A 17,903-nucleotide genomic window follows, 5' to 3' on the forward strand; every position below is an offset into this window, starting at 1 on the left:
TATATATATATATATATATATATATATATATATATATATATATATATATTCTTAATTGGAGCTTCACATCAGCTTCCTTCTTCAACTCAAGGTTCATGCTCTGACAATATCCTTCAAATAACCACAGATATTGATGCTCTTAGAGCAACCATACCAATGATTTTTTGAAGATTTTTGTCAAATAAAAAAAATGAGAATTTTACTCCTGCAATTTTAAGTTTTTTGTGGGTCCCAAATGAAAGAGAGATGGCAGCAAAGTAGTCACTTTGTGCGCATTGGGTGAACATTCAGCACCCAGCCGTGCGCGGGCGCGTCTTCTGCAGTCTTAATTATTATTATTATTATTATTTTATCAAAGAAAAGTCACTATTATAGTATTATTTCTATGTTGAAATAACATTTTCCTGCCTGTTTGTATGTGACTCATGTGAACTTTGTTTATTTCTAGTCAGAAGTAGCATCAAATGCTTAATGTCTAGAATGCTTTTTTAACAAGCTTCATTCCTCTATGTGTCTACACATGCGCATAGATATAAATGTTTTGTCTATTTTGTACCAAATAGAAGTAAAGGATATTCCTTTTGTCCAATTGATCATGTTTTCCTCTTTAATTTCCTCCTTGGAGAGGAATGCCTTTGGATTCTAGCATTGTATCAGTGTCAGCATTTCTCTAATTTCAGGTTAAAGTGATAAACCTTAAAAAGAACCTAAAGAATATATCAAAAAATTATGGCATTCTAAAATCTAACCACTCTCCTGAACATGTCTTCAAGTAAATCATGAAAATGGTTCTTAACCTTGTACAGAAAGTAATTGTCACAATGTTAAATGCGGGGGACAAGTATGACAGATAAAAATCATCACACAAAGTTGGAGAAAGGGTGAATGGGAGAAGGTCCCTACTCAAAACAAGATCATTACTGAAAATGGAAGGGAGTCTTGAGAAACAAAATGAAAAGAGAATCAATGGGCACAACACTCTCATCTCTGAAAGTCATTATTTTTCCACAGAGATGCATTTGGCTATCTGCATCTCACCAGACTGCCCCTGCATGAACTATGATTTTACATCCAGTTCTACAAAGCTAAAGGAAGAGCCTATTCTCTCTTTTTTTTTTGTTTCACAAAAACAAAAAACTTACCCTCCAACAGGTCGGAGCCCCTAAGAATTAGCATTGAAGAAGTTTGTTCAAAGTTAAGCAAACAGGTCACATTGAAATGCCACTTGATTCAGTTTCGAGATACTTGCACATCCTTTCCATCACTTCCCTGCCTTTAGCACTGTTTTGCTGGAACCTCTCAGCACATTTCTGCTCTATCTTTTCCGCCATTGATGCCAACGCTGACAGGGGCTTTATCCTAATACTAGTTTCCTGCCTACAAATTGTCCATCCATTAGGATTCTCTGGATGAGGATCGTATCGGATCTTCTCTTCCACTTCAATGAACTTCTCAAGACTGATGTTACGAGTGGATATCTGCATTGAGCGAGATTGGGCATCAACAACAGTTGATTCGACACAATGACAGGAGTCCTGACCGGTGATTTTGGAAATGAACCATGGTCCTGGAGCATGGATGGTGACAGCACGAGTAGTGTAAAGCTTCCCTGAACTGGAGTCAAGCTTGTGGTTCAAAGTGTCAACTGCACGGATGTGTGATAGGACGCGTTTGTTTTCAGGATCAGCAAACTTTCGCCACGATGCAGTAGTCACTCGCTCCCATGGATGCTTATAAGTGTGCTCTTGTGAATATGCTCTGACCATACTGTTTGCGTTCTCTATCTGGAAGTAGCAAAAACTCCACACATTATATACTTAGTGAGATCTTAAATACAAGTATATTGTAAACTAGCAGTTTATGTTATCAAAAGTGCTAAACTTCCCTCAAATAGAAATGGACTGACAAGATTTGAATGATAAACTATTGCTTATACTGCAGTAGTTTAGTACAAATAGCCAATGCAGTAATCTAAACTCTAAATAGTGTATATCAAATTATCAACATTCCAACATACTATGTGATAAATACACCTACAGCATTTAAGATTCAATTTCCCCATATCAATCACTATTGAGCAAACACCTTTTTGCTGCAATATTACTCAATCGTTAATTCAAATCTGTGGGCAAAGAAAAAAGTATAAGGGCATAATGGCATTCATATCTTGATGAGGTGCTTAGCAATATTTTTACCCAGATACACATATCTCCAAAGTCAACTCTACTGAACCAATGAAGAGCAGCTCTAACCTTTCATAAGCAATGTTGTAAATTGGGCTCAACACTCAGATACATATCAGTAAGTGGATCAATTATCTCCCTCATGGGAATCCCTAGTTAACTCTACTAGTTGAGATTCTTCAAAATAGCTCAAGCAAGAGAGATAATGTTCCAATCAGGCATACAGCCACACACCATTTAAACTATAGGCAACCCACTGCAATTGAAACTAGTAAGTTTTACCTAGGCTCAATAGACAAACACATTCCAGTTCTCCTTCAAATTAGTGAGCAATTTCTAAATTGAGTGAATCACTAATGCCAAAGACAAATCACATAGGGTTTCCAAACTATTCATCCAATCTTCATTCTCGCTTTCTTTAAGCAGCTAAAAGAATCATCAACCTAAAAGTCTGTCTTTTTAGAAACGAAGAACAAAAATATACCCACCAGTATCAACTAATAAATAGAAATCAAAATGCCATGAGCTAACAAATTAATATAAACAAACAATTAAAAATTTCTACTCGATGCGTGACGAAAATCCCAGAACAGATCGTTAACATACATCACAATAATTACTAATCCACTTACATAAGAGCACGAATCGACCCCAAATCTTCAACAATTTAAATTCCACAACAGAAACGCAAAAAGACGATAATCTAAAAAAAGGGATGAGTGAGGATAAGCAACGATAAAAGATTTGAATGAGTAAAGAGCATATATGTGAGTGAGAATCGAGATCAAAGAGGAGAAGAAACCTGGATTTATTATTATTAAGATTATTGTGGGAGAGTGGAAAGCGCCCACAGAGCGGAAGAGAGAAAAGTATTAAGAATGGCGTGGCGGTTTGTGCTCTGGTGCTTGCGCCGTAGGTTTCTTAACGGTGAACTCGCACGTCACTGCTTCAACTCCATCTTGTGAAATGATAAAAAATAAATGAGTCATTCTCATTTTTGGTCCTATTGTTATCGTGACATTGCTAATTTTAGCCCACTTTATTAATTTTTGTCAAATTGCGCCCAATCTTATTTAGTCCTTACCACTTTTAGTCCACCGTTAAAATTTTCGTCAAATGGTCATCCTAAACAGGGGTATTTTTGGTCTTTTAATGCTTTGGTCATCTCCTTGACCCTTTGCAGTGGTTTTCCTTACACATTTTCATCTAATAAAGAGGTTTAGCCAAAGCCATGTGAGCCACATTACAAAGTCATGGCTTTTGCCAGACCTCTTCATTGGATGAAAATGTGTAAGGAAAACTATTGCAAAGAGTCAAGGAGATGATCAAAGCATGAAAAGACCAAAATACCCATGTTTTGGATGGTTATTTGACAAAAATTTTAACGGTGGATTAAAAGTGACAAGGACTAAATAAGAGTGGAGGTAATGTGGCAAAAATTAATGAAGTGGACTAAAATTGACAATGCCTTACTAACAGTAGGACCAAGAATGAAAATGACTCAAAATAAAATTTCAAATTTACCCCTTAAGTCATTCGGACAGTGTAATTAAGTCCCCTAAATAAAAATAAAAAAAATCATTCACATCTCTTAAACCTATAAAATATTGTAATTGGGTCCAAATCAATCTGTATAACAAGTTAAGATAAATAAATATATATATATATTTATTAAATTATTAAAGATAAATAAATAAATAAATAACTTAGCAACCACTCGTTGTCTGGTGAGGACAGTCGTGACGGTAAAAAGCGAGATTCAGATATGGATCTCAAACATGAAGTACAGATTTGGACTTTAAAAGGCCTATCCTAGCCCTCGTTCCAAACGGCCATAGCTATCTAAAAAAATTTTCAAAATATGAAAGTGTACGACAACTCACACTAACCAAACTGGTTAAAAATTTGACAACTTAATATAAAATATTTACATTTTGTAGTAATTTTGTCCAATTATACTATTAACTCACTATTAGGATGACACAATCCAAAATTGTTGAGTTGGACTATTATTTGACGCACAGCTAAGCATCATCATATGATTTAACACTATTATCATAATTTTTCCAATTTATTTAGAATTAGTGTAGTAAAAAAAAAATACACTAGTATAAAATTATTTTGCCTTATTTTCTCACATGGAGAATTCTTTTTTTTGGCAATGTTTAATAATACAATTTATTTTTCGTTTAAATAAAAAAATTAATTTCTTTATTTGTTGATTTTATAATGTTGAAATGCTACTTTCCAATGTATACCAATAATACAATACTAATCTGTCAAAAAAGTTATTCTTTTGTAAATAAATACATTTGGACATTACTAGAAAAATTATAGTATTTTAATATCTCTTCATTCTTTATAGACTCTTAGTTCTAGAGGAACTCTTTTTACCGTGCATATATTTGAATGAATAACGATTAATAAAAGATTGATGGTTCTCTCTGTATCTTTTGTCTTATCTCTATTTATGTATATTACTAGTTATCACATATGCATTAAGCAGATATGTCAATATCCAATGTTTATTTTTAAATGAATAGTCAAAGTATATCAAATTATCAATGAGTATCTAGATATAAATCAATATTCAGAAACATCCACATACCATACTACAAATAAATAAATAAAAACTAAATATAGATAAAACTCATTGTACCTTGTTAAAATCATCACCAGAATATGGTTTTAATGTTTTAATCTTATATAGGTATATGAATGTGTTGTAGGTAGGTATACATGATGATAGGACAGAATTAGGGGAACATGCAATATGCTTGTTTCAAAATTCAAAGAATTAGTTTGTCAAAGTTTTTGGGAATATAATGGTGGGTGCAATTGCAGAAGATGGAGAAAACTGGAGCATAGTTCAAAGGCAACTAAGTTTGTTTCCCCAAGCTCACCTTTGCTACTTCCATCATTGGTGTGGAACCTATAGGAAGGGTAATGTCAGGTTAATGTCAAAACAGACAGTTTGTTCTAGGATTTGAACTCAAGACCTTGTGGTTACAAGTTTGTTTATCTTAGTTGGAATATATATATATATATATTGTTTCTTATGTGTTGTTCACCATAATATACATTCATCATCTAGAATGAGACTCAAACATGTAACCTTCTCTGTTTAAAATGATAACAAGTTACCTGGCTTTTCTTATATGTTTTCAAAATGTCACTTTTTTTTTTAATCATTTATGTTTTTGTGTTACATCTTACCTGCAAGGATACTTCTATACATTCAATCATACGTATGTTTTTGTATTAAATTAAATTTATGCTAAGTATCTTGTGGTATGATGACATCTGACATAATCATGCTATATAAGATTAGATTGTTGTAACAAAAAAGTAAATAAATTTATTGTACTCCAACTCTACAAATATTCTTTTTTTTTTAATTTTCTATTATTATTATTATTTTGCATTTGTAGTATAATTATTTCATGCAGCCATGTACAATGAACAAAACTAATAAATGAGTATCGATTATTATGGCAAGTAATAATTGAATAATTTCAAGTATCAATAATTAATTATTTTTGATAAATTAAGAATATATATACTCCCTCCGTCCCATTTTATGTGTCTGGTTCGGTTAACGAGGCTTGACTGAAGTTAGTTTTAATACAATTTTTCATAATATTAAGTTTAGTATTAATATACAAAATTTATATATTTAGAAACTACACTAAAAGTAGTATTAAACACAAAAAATTAAATTTAAAAATAAATAAAAAATACTAAAGAAAATAAACAAAGAATAAAGTGTTGATTTGACCAATGAATAATAAGTAGGACAGGTAAAATGTGACAGAGGGAGTATTAAATACTGGCGTTTAGGTTGATGCATGATGCATGGAACAGACTCAAGAGAGGCGAGCTAATTAGATGTAAATTCCGTTTTTGACAGCTAAGCGTGGGTGCATTTTATGTGGCTCTTGTTGCGTACCTTGAGATGGAGAAAAGGACAAAAGCGTCCCATCGCTCCCTCAGCCCACGAAGCTACACGTCACCCATGATTTAAAAACTCCGATGCTTTGTGGACATCAACATCGTAATAACAGTAAGTCATAGGGGCATTTCCGTAATCTCAGTTCCCCCAAATCAATGATGTGCATTCCATTCCCCCATTCCATCGCCCACCTTTACCGACTTATCAAACCCATTCTGCCTGCGACTCTATTTTCCTCTCTCTCGAGACAACCAACATCCTCATCCAAACACGCCCTTCCCCTTCTCCCCTCTATCTCTCTAGAATTCTCGTTTCCATTTTTTACAGCTTTCTCTCTCTACAATCCATGGCTCATCAACGAGAGAAAGAAGAAACCGAGCTCAAGCTTCCCAAGACCATATCTGTATGCGTTCCCACGATTCCGGTGTCGCCGCAGCTCTCTGGCGGCGCCGATGATCAGACGCAGGCGGCTTCGTCGTCTGCCGGAAGCTCCGCGAGGTCGGCCGAGAGCTCAGATCCGAAGGTTTCCGATGCGGATGATTCGAGATCTGGTGCCGCGAGGTCGCCGGAGAGGTCCGATCCGATCGTTTCTCCTCCGAAGAGGCCGGAAGCGGAAGCGGAAGCGGCGAATCGTCCCTTGAAGAGGCCGAGAGAAGTCAACCGGTGCTCCGGGGACGGGTGCAGACGGAAAGTCGGGCTGATCGGCTTCCGATGCCGGTGCGGCGAGGTGTTCTGTTCCGAGCACAGGTACTCGGATCGCCACGACTGCACCTTCGATTACAAAGCCGCCGGACGCGAGGCGATTGCGAGGGAAAATCCGGTGGTCCGAGCTGCTAAGATTCTAAAGGTGTGAAGAAATCGTGAATCAAACCAAAAACAAAAAAAAAAAAAAAGAAAAAAATCCAACGGCGGGAAATCAAAGCTACGGTGCCCCAGCAGAGAAAGGGGGGAAGGGGGGATTGTTTGGGGATAATTTGATTTAAGCTTTAGGTAGGTTTCGTGGATTAGAAATGAATTATTGAATGATTTGGGGATGCTTTTCTGTGAAATTGATAATCAAGTAAGGGTATTGTTTGTTATTTGGTTTATAATAGTGAAACTATTTTGTTTCATTCTCTTCTTTTTACTTCTACCATAGGATTTTAATTTTAATAGGTAAAAATCATCATTGTAACGTCATGTAATCTTCAAAAATTCATATGTAGTTTACATCTACAACTACAAAGTGTTTAAATTGATTGTATATTGATTTCTGAGAAGAAGATGAAAACATGGTTCACTCAAATGGGAAAACACCAAAGAATTGTGGAGAAAGTATGAGAGGAGATGATGCGACATCTTAACCAAAACATAATGTGGCAAAAGGTGTTAAGATGGGTTTGGTGCCATTAGTAGTGCACCCTCTTTATTCCCCATCCTTGTATTCCCATTGTTGAGAAGATCCTTTTTTGTGCGTTTTCACTGTGAAAGCTTCTCCAATTGATGAGCTGACAAGATTATATTGAGATCTCCTATATTGATAAGATTGCATCGATTAGAACAATAATAGATAAATTAGTTTAATTCACAAAGACATGAAAAATTAATTAGAGCATTCAAATAGGAAGATTTTCAATGACTTTCGCAATTCTTTTTTGCCATGTGAAAAAAAGAGAAGAGTAGAGAATACTTGTAAGAACTTGATTTTTTGTGAGTCTCGCAGAAGAGAGGCTCAGTATTGCGCGTTTAGCGCATATATAACGCCCATACATTGCACACACTTGTTGGCACGTTAACTACTACAATGACTATATAAATATAAGAGTTAATACCACAAATGGTCCTCTGACTAGTGGGCTAGTACTCCTTTTAGTCCTCGACTTTCAATTCAACCACAAATGGTCTTCTGACTTTCATTTTTGACCACAAATAGTCCTCCGTTAAAATTTCTGTTAAATAGGTGTTAAATCTAGGGGTATTATCGTCAAAATGATATATATAATGGTCATAAAATAAAAATGTTTAGAATTTTTCACCAACAAGCATAATTGAACAATTAATGAATATAAATATTCATAAATAGAAAGACAATACACCTTATTCTCGTAATTATGCATACAAAATAAAGATTTAATATTATAGCTAAATGTTTTTAATTTAACCAATGGATTAAAATGGAAGAAATTTGTTTCAAAAACCTTGCTTCCATCATTTTCATGGTTGTTCAAACATGGCAGATTAATAGTTTTTCACTCTTCATTAATCAGTCAAACATTTTGTTCCACCATTGAATTAATATAATTATTCAAAGTATAAATTACGAACATCAATCATAGATTTTTATTTAATTTGTTCATTAATGTGATTTGTCACGTCAATTTTGTTTTTATATTTATTAACTTAATGTTTATTAATATTTGAAATTAATTATGTTATCATATAATTCTCAAAAGAAGTAATCATAATAATATTAATCAATTTGACGATATTAACCCTAGATTTAACACCTATTTAACAGAAGACTATTTGTAATCAAAAATGAAAATTAGAGGACCAATTGTGGTCGAACTGAAAGTCGAGGACTAAAAGGAGTACTAGCTCAATAGTCAGAGGACTATTTGTGGTATTAACTCTAAATATAATGATCTCATGAACATTACTCTTATAGAATGAGAGAGGTCATTTGGTCATTGACATTTGACGCTTAGACCCTAGACCACGGTGTTCGAGTGCCATGTTCTTGAATGCCCTTTGCTATCCAAGCATAAGTCGTTACTTACGAACTTGTGTAATACTGTAAGTTATATAATACCAAACCGCTAGTATAGGAATCCTGGGCGGGAGCACTAAGAGCCCAGTGAACACCCACCAATTATGCTCAATTTCATGGCATGCAGGATGAAATTGGTAGAAGAAACTAAATGAGAAGGTAATAAAAAAATTATATTTTATGGATACAAAATTTCATAACACAAGACATAAGTTTATAACATAAAACACACAATGTGTTGTGTGTTACATAGTTATTAATTTGTTCCACGTACAAAATTCATACTCGTAAGGTACCGAATTACATAACACAAGACACATACATATGCTTAAAAAAACTGCAACGTGAATTGAACAATCAAACAATTGCCGTTAATATTAAAAGACTCGTCATTCAAAAACAACGTCATATAAGACTAAAGTCCACGGTATAAACGTTTGCTCAGGACACCTCATGTTTTGTTTTGTTTTGTTTTTTCTTTTTAATTGAAATTTACAAAGCAGTTGTCAGTTCGGTGGATATGAATCTTGGGCCTTAACAGTTCTTTACCCCAAAACAGACTCCTTTAGGCCCACTAAAATGTGGGCTTTCACGTGGAATGGACAATGCCCAGATCGAGTGCTAACGAAAGTGGGTTGCTTGGACCTAGTTAAAGTTGCCTTAGCAATGGAAATTAATTTATTTAAAATCAGTCTTATACTTATAATAATGAGGTCAGAAGTTCAAAATGTTTCAGCATAATATGAAAAAAAAAATGTTTTATCCAACAAAACTTGACTTATGAACTTGTTTTGACACTAATAAATGAGGATGTTTATCTTGACTGGTAACACTTGTCTTTCTCTCTTAAATTTCTTGAAAATGTTAAATTAAACATGGGGGCCTGGCCGGGGCACATCTATTCATATCACGTTACGTTGTTTTCATTTGGTGACAAGTCTTTCAGCCTTTGTTACGTTTAGTTAATTAATTAGTTTACATATATGCATTGCAGTTGAGATGAAGCTTTCATTGCACGTCTTATGTTGTGATGTATTTTACTAATAATAGTACTAACCTAAGTACCTAACCAAACCAAAACTTGTCCTTCCACTTTTATTATTATTTATTAAATATTACGTCTTTTAATTTTTGAGACATATGTTTGAAAAGGTAAATAAATAAGCTTGATGGGGGCAATTGTAATACCATAGACCATGGTTCACATGGCATTGTAAACCCTGATATAAAGATTATGTACTTTCAGTTAATAGTTTCTGTACATGTAAACAAATAATTGCTGATACATAATATGCTAGCTATATGCACAAAAACTGTCAAACTGCAGATATAGAATGTAGACGGGTTCAGGGTATAATTTGCCTGAACAAGTATAACTTTAACAAGTGTACATAAAAGCTTTTGGTTATATATATATATAAGGAAGCAATGATTTTAGAAGAGACTTGAGGTAGGGAATGAATTGCGTGGCCAATAATAGCAGTGGGCGGACTGGCGTAGACGAAGAAGATAAAGGTGGCGTGCATGGAGCGGAGAAAAAGAGGGAAAAAACACATTAGTGTAATACGCAGTAGCTTTTCTTGCAAGCATCATTGCATACAGCTGCGCTGCATATATATATATATAGTGGACTCTCTTCTTTTCCATTTTCCCATTCACATTATTGCATGCCATTTAATTTCCCTTCATCCATCACACTATTTATGGACCACCCACACCTACAATCGCAGCTTTCATTCTTCTTTCATCGTTACATGTGAGAATATATACTATAAATTTGTTAATTTTATTTTGTTTAAAATATTATAATATAAACGATGGCACATATTCAGAGAAGTGGTAGACTAAAAGACTAACGGTGTCTATTAGAATGCAATATCTGTTCTGTTCATAATTAATATCGCCTCCACTGAGATCCTAATCCACAATCTTCTATACGGGAGTGCAACCTGGTGTCATTAGACCACAAGGTCTTAACTTATAGACTATATAAATATACTTGTTTCCAACATCTCAAAATTGTAACAGTTGATCCACCAAAGTTCAAGATTTATGCACCAACAGAATGATTAGATATCCACAGAGGGATACGCACAAGAGCCATCCGTGTACATAGCCAATATGCACGCAATAATACTAATCCAGTAATACTTTTTTTTTTTGGTACATATTATGAAGCACTAAGACAAAATAATCGAAATTAATTAATGTGTACATCAAATCACTTTTCTTTTCTGTCTTATTACACGGACATGTTGCACGTACGAATCTTCTTTCTTGTCATTTGAAATTTTGGTAAAGTAATTTTATCCTATGATGTTCAACTGCCTACCGCCAACGCTCTTTAATTTGTTTGTTTACACGTATAATCATAATAATCCACTACCATCAACCACATATGATTTATTAGATTGAAATCAAGCAAGAAACGTACTCAACCTTCTTTCATCATTCAATTCCTTAAAAAAAATTCACGTCTAAATCACGAATTAAGGTACAATAATTTTTTAATTGTGGTTTGACTAATCGGCATTATTCGTAGTTTCGTACATCTTATATCATATCTAGACTAGATGTGAGTTAGATTTTCATTTGCAGCCAGAGATATATTATCCGTTTACAATAAACTCATGATCACCCGTTTAATTGCATTTGATCTTTGTTTATTGCTAATCAAAATTGATAGTAAAGATAATTTCATGCCAAGACATTCAAATTCAATATTTTGAATTTCAAATGACGTTTTTAATATTCTTGAAATGACGGGTAAATAATCACAAAATTATATATTATAGTATATAGTTAATTCATTTTTGATCCTAGATTTATAGGTGACAGTCCACTTTAAGTCATTTTGTTTTATTAAAACATTCACTTTTGATCATAGTATTATTGTGGCATGACCTCGGTCCTTTATCAACAAAACAGTTTAAATATCATTAAATACAAAAACATTTTGATATTCAATTATGGATATTTTTCTAAAAAATAAACATAAAAAATATAGCGGTTCAACATGCTTTGTATAAAAAGGATTGAAATGCTTTATATTTAAAAGAAGGTAAAGCTTAGCAAAGATCCCAAGGAGAGTTGTCTTCCATTGATGAATTCTTCAAAGAGAGAGGATGCGTGTTTTAGGGGAATGAGGGTTTTTAAAATAATAATAATAATTAATTAAAATGCAGAATAACATATTATTTTATAATCGCATGTGAAATCCACATTAGCTTAACAAATTAGTTAAAAAGTTTAATTAGTAAGTAGTTAGCTTGCCAGATCAGATAAAAAGTCTAATTCGCAAATTAAATAGCTAAGCAATTACTTTAGATAACTTGCAAAATGCAAGTTTTTTATGGGGTAGGTTTGAGTTTGTAATGGAGGTTTTTGAAATTTAGCACTTTTTTTTTTTAAATCTGAAATTTAGCACTTAATTGTACTTTAAAAAAAATAAAAGTATAATCGAAAGATTTATTTGATCATTATATATTCTTTATATTTATAATCTTATAGGTGTACGAAACACCTACCCTACCCTCTCAAAAATAAAATTTAAATAATAATAATAATAAAGCCTCAAAGCTTATATGCTATATATATAGTTGTGTTCGGTTTGTAATCAATAAATTTGAATACAAACTTGTTGACTTTTGAAATTTCATATATTTTTTTTTCTTAGGATAAAAAAAAGGGAACCTAAAATAACACTCAAAACAATTCATTTATTCAACCGTCAAATACATACTCGATTATCTGTCAGTTGACACTTACACAATTATCTGTCAAAAAGCTCTAAATCCCCCATGGCCGAGCACCCAAAATTCATTGCCATGCATAACAACCTCTTCTACAAAATAATCGCTTTATTTTATTTTGCTTGCAAAAAATTATACATATGAATATCTCATTAATGTCCATGAGGACATGAACAAAGAGCTAATTACTATTGTGGGTTGGGTGGCCCTTAGAAAGCCCTTAAAGGCAGGCCTTAAGGTCTCAATTGCTAAATTAGTCTCTTCTCAACCCTAGCCATTTATTTTATACACTAAAGTTGGTTGTGTTATCCCTTCATAAAATTGTGCCTTTTTTGCTTAGCTAGCTAAAAGATGAGCAATAATCCAATCTTTTTAGTGCTTTACCAGCTTATATATGTGTGTGTATATATACATATATGGACATGTCTACCCAACGAATTCATTATCAAATTACAGTGCTAACTCAAATAAAATGAAACATTAAACTAATCAAATAGTTAATGACTACTTTTCCACATTGGTGGAATCATGGCCGACAAGGCATCATCAAGGTGTTTCCCACTTTATTTTTGCTTTTAAGTTGCTAACTTTGACATGGATGGGGAGAAATTTTTTTAGTGTAATTTTTAATTTCTTGGCTTTTACTTTGAACTTAAGTGGAAGGTTTTGCAAATATATTTCCACCCCACCAATTAAAATGATGGCCAACATGAACACATCCTGTGAAACCTTGAAAAGTATAGCTAGGGTTTCAAAATTCATGGTGGGGCAAATGTGTCAACCTTAGACTCTAATGAGCTCCAAAAAGAAAATGCTGTTAAATGATTTATTTTTGTCACCTAAAGTGAGAATAACAGGGGATATTAGGTGGAAGGATCCTTTTCCAAAGAACTCATATTTATATATATAGAGATGCCAACATCTCAAAAGCCCTCCCAATTCAATCTTCCTCCACATGGGAGTAAACAAAATTAAGAAAAAAAAGATCAGATGAATACTGTTCCAGAAGGAGTGTCCGAGTAAATAGAGTGTACACCTGAGGAGTCGTGTTAAGCTCATAATATAAATTAGCTCACAATAATTGTGCAGTCTAATTATTAATTTAAACTTTTAAATGTTGTTAATTTAAATTTTTAAATGAGACAAAACACTTCTTTCGATTCATTTCCATCTCCAATTAATATATCATAGAAACTTTTTGGGCTAAGAAAGTTGAGACTTGAGATAGTGAAGGTCGACGAGGCTGCCATTACAGTTAATCACCAAGACGCCTTATTGGGTTAATTTCCATTTCCTATGAATAAATACATAAATAAATAAACGTGTTCAAGATAATATAAAGTATAACTTAATTATTAGTTCTTTCAGTCAGTTCAATATAATCGTGAATTAGGATGAAAAATTGGTAATTGATTGAAATTAGTAATGGAATTATATGAGCATACACGTAGGAGTGGGGGAAAAGAACAAAGTTTTGGCAAATACAATTCAACGAAAATGATTGATCGTATCTTGGACTTGAAAATTTTCATAGAGGTTCCCACCACAAAAAATGAGGATTTGACCAACAACTATGTTAACAACGTGGTATTGGATGCTTTGAAACATGATTGAGTTCACCCACTTATTATTCCGTTGAGTCAAGATCTCGCGGTTACAACGTTGATCCAGCATCTTGTCAACCCCGGATTACAATGCTTTATGTTATAGTTTTGATGTTTGTATTGAACACCAAGTAACAATGTTTGAGGGATCGTAGTACTTAGATTAGACACATGTAGAAAGAGAGTTGACGTTGTTTGGGGTGACGAGAGAAACTGTAACCACTATCTAAGGGTGTGCACGGCCTAAATATCGCATTGCGACCTTAGTTAGCAAAGGATGACCCCACAAGAAGATAAACCAACCTAGGTTAACTATATCTAAGGGTGTACACGGCCTAAATATCGCATTGCGACCTTAGTTAGCAAAGGATGACCCCACAAGAAGATAAACCAACCTAGGTTAACTATATATAACTAACCACTCAAACCAAGCTAGAAGACTGGTATTTGAACTCGCGTCATGATCTTGTGGTTATAAGCTTGTATCGTTAGTCAATTTGGCTGGCGTTACCCCGAGTTCAGGGTTTAAATGACCCTCTAAACGGCTACATATTCTTTTAATGGTGGATAATATTAGAGCGACACAATCAAATATTGTAAAGTCTTGAATTTTTTTTTTTATTCTTATCCACTTTTATCTAAAGAAGTTAATATGTTTAAAATTGTATGAACGAGTAGTACCAATCTATAACTTTAGATTAAGATGTCATCGATTTTATCTCTAAGTAAAGTAATCGTATTATTGGTGGCAGATTATTGATTTACATAGAGTTTTCTATTATGGGATATTTTTTTTGGGTTGGTTGAAAAAAAAGGGCATACCCCAAAGTTGGTTGGAATGACCAAATTTGAGTAATAATATAACGTAACAAAGAAAAAAAAGACAGGAGATGGAAAAGCCAAATGTTATTAATGCATAGATAGGTTTCTACTATATTAGAAAGAAAGCTTAGGTTTATAGGATAGCAACATTCCAAAACCCATTACTCACATCATTGCAAGTGGCCATGCACTATACTCCCCATCAATTCTTAGCTGTATAGCCATTGATAGATGCTCTAATAAGGGACTCTAATTCTACATCTATCATTTCTCTTGATAGGATATATATATATATATATATATATATATATATATATATATATATATATATATACATATGAAAAATGAGATGTGCTTATTATCTTGCCAAACTTGACATTGATCAAACTAGTGGCTACCACATCACAATATGAAATGATATAATTTATGTTGGTTATTGAATCTAGAATGACACAAAGATAGCCAAACCCTCGGACTGATTTGAGAACCTGTAGTTTTAGCAATGTCATAAGTTATACGATTCGTTGATTTTCTAACATGACAAAAATAATACTAAACGCAATAAAAATATTTCTCAAAGATCTACATCATTTTTGCTTATTCCCAATCAAATCACATATGCAAATTAAAGGACAATTGAATGAAAAATCTCTCGATTCAATGATATATTCAGATGCTAATTTGATGGTGTTTACAGTCCAGGTGAATTAAATGTGACCTAATTGGTGAAAATACATTACCTTGGCATTATATTGTGTACACCAAATCTGATATAGGACAAATGAAATCCAATCAACTGTTGCTTCATGCTGGCTTCTTTAATTTTTATGCCATGAATGTACAATCAATTAATTAATAAATACAAAAATTTTAACAGTAACTTATTATGATACAATCATATATATAGACGAGACATTAAATTTTATCTATAAAATGAAACTAAAATACATACTGTTTTAGCATGATATCCTGTGTTATTGAGCTAAGGCTGTAGGCCAACACAAGATATCGTTGACAAACAAAAAAATGTGCAATAACAGAATTGTAGTGAGCTAGATATATCATTGATTTTCATTAACGTACTTCGTCTAAGCATAATCATTGTTACAACTTTATATGTAATCTTTTTTGGATTATTACTTTTGAATCCCTAAGTTTCAAACTAATTCCTCGACTTGTCATACTCGGAAATCCTAGTTTCAGATTACCTTTTGTGAGAATTGATCTCGTAATTTCGTATTAAAGATAGTTGCAACTTGCTAATTTGACAAATGCTTAACATATTGGTGTGGGATAGATGTCCTATGGTTGTGAATGGGTGAGGGGTTCTTGCTTGTCCAAAAAATGGCAATTCGACAACAGCATAGGTAAGTAGGACATGGTTGTTGGGTACATGTCCTTTGGTGCTCAATGCGACACGTGATGTACATCTTCTCCTTCCCTCAGTTGTTAAACAATCCCTTTCCTCATCCATTTTTTTCCCCTGCTTATTTCATATATAATTTCCACTATTTTCTTCTCTGTTTACTGTTCCATTACCCTCCACTACAATGTTACCACATACTTCTCCTATGCCTTTTCATTTCAAAGTAATTTGCTAAGGATTAAAAGATTTCAACAAATTGCTAAGGATTATAAATTATATAGTGTCATTGTTGTGGCCTCATCATCATCATAAAGATTATTTCAAGAAGTGTAGTAGGTATAGTAGTTGCACATGTGGATCGTCAGAGTATCTAACAAGAATAATCATAGTGTATATGTAGATCCATATATCAAACATATATTGCAGCTGGTATATTATATATACATGATCCAAGGCTTACTCAAAATCTTATCTTAAGCAATAAAAAGGGTATAATTGATGTAGACACATCAAGTACCATTAATCATAAAATCCATTATAAGTAGTGTACATAGTTTCAAAAATTCTATATATATATATATATATATATATTGAAAGATGTTGAGTCAAATGGTAAAGATGGACTACTTGAGTCATAAGAGAGCCATCTTCAATGCTTATACCATAAGCTAGGGTTTATGTAACAATATGGGCCTATGATACAAGTATGTTATTCACTTTTACTTGCAATATGTACTAAAAAAATAAATAAATATGAAGTACACTAAAAATAAACATATATCAAAATATAAATGAATCTATTAAAAATGAACATTAGTATTGATAGTATAGATACACTAAGAAGTCCCAAATGCGTACGAACTGATAGGTGGGATCGTTTCATGTTTTGTAATTATAGTCTGTTTGTTGATCTAAGTCTCGAGTTCGGGTTAAGACGTGAGGTAAGAGGGCCTCAAGCTATATAGTAGTAGGTAAAAAGATCAAAAGTCCCTCACTCTAGCATTAAATGCGGTATTTGTAGCGGAGAAAGGGAGACACATACTGGGTTCCCGGCATGTCTGACACGTGTCGCAATCGGTTGGCTTGAGAATAGTGCCTTGACAGCCATGTGTATTGATATTCATAACGAAGTATATACTAAAAATGAACATGTATCATAGTCTACTTTATAAAGTGAGGTTGACCCCAAGGTGCACCATATAATTTGCCGAAGTGATCTCTAATTGGGCTAGTTTAATTTGACTGAAATTCAACTTGATTAATTTCGTCTCGTCTTACGATATGCAAGTACCCAAAAAAGAAAAAAAAATTCAAGAAAACGAGCTCAAATTAAACATCATTATATTTGCTTTCATTGCTTATAGTTGGTGAAATGTAACATGAAGGTTTGATCTACCAGAACCACCTAAAATGTGATGCAAATAATTTAGAAAGGGTTTCTTATTCATTATTGGTTTTCAAATTAAAGATTAGAA

General features: G+C 33.2%; 2 protein-coding genes across 4 annotated transcripts; one reads left to right on the forward strand and one right to left on the reverse strand.

The window, feature by feature from the left end:
• Window positions 1-798: 798 nt before the first annotated feature.
• Window positions 799-3,138, reverse strand: LOC116016461 (PRELI domain containing protein 3B). Of its 3 annotated transcripts, XM_031256726.1 has the most exons (3): window positions 2,986-3,097; window positions 2,816-2,886; window positions 799-1,784 (listed from the first exon to the last, which is right to left on the reverse strand). In XM_031256726.1, exon 3 carries the CDS (start codon window positions 1,764-1,766, stop codon window positions 1,209-1,211), a length of 558 nt encoding a protein of 185 aa, XP_031112586.1. In that variant the 5' UTR covers window positions 1,767-1,784; window positions 2,816-2,886; window positions 2,986-3,097; the 3' UTR covers window positions 799-1,208. The 3 variants fall into 3 exon arrangements, with proteins under 3 accessions (XP_031112586.1, XP_031112587.1, XP_031112588.1); XM_031256727.1 differs by lacking the exon at window positions 2,816-2,886 and having other exon boundaries at window positions 2,986-3,138; XM_031256728.1 differs by lacking the exon at window positions 2,986-3,097 and having other exon boundaries at window positions 799-1,800; window positions 2,816-2,968.
• A 3,182-nt stretch (window positions 3,139-6,320) lies between these two features.
• LOC116016462 (zinc finger A20 and AN1 domain-containing stress-associated protein 5-like) lies at window positions 6,321-7,378 on the forward strand. Its single transcript, XM_031256730.1, has one exon. It carries the CDS (start codon window positions 6,482-6,484, stop codon window positions 6,986-6,988), a length of 507 nt encoding a protein of 168 aa, XP_031112590.1. The 5' UTR covers window positions 6,321-6,481; the 3' UTR covers window positions 6,989-7,378.
• The last annotated feature ends 10,525 nt before the right edge of the window (window positions 7,379-17,903 follow it).

The sequence above is a fragment of the Ipomoea triloba genome, chromosome 4, assembly GCF_003576645.1.
Source record: "Ipomoea triloba cultivar NCNSP0323 chromosome 4, ASM357664v1".
Taxonomy (NCBI): Eukaryota; Viridiplantae; Streptophyta; class Magnoliopsida; order Solanales; family Convolvulaceae; genus Ipomoea; species Ipomoea triloba.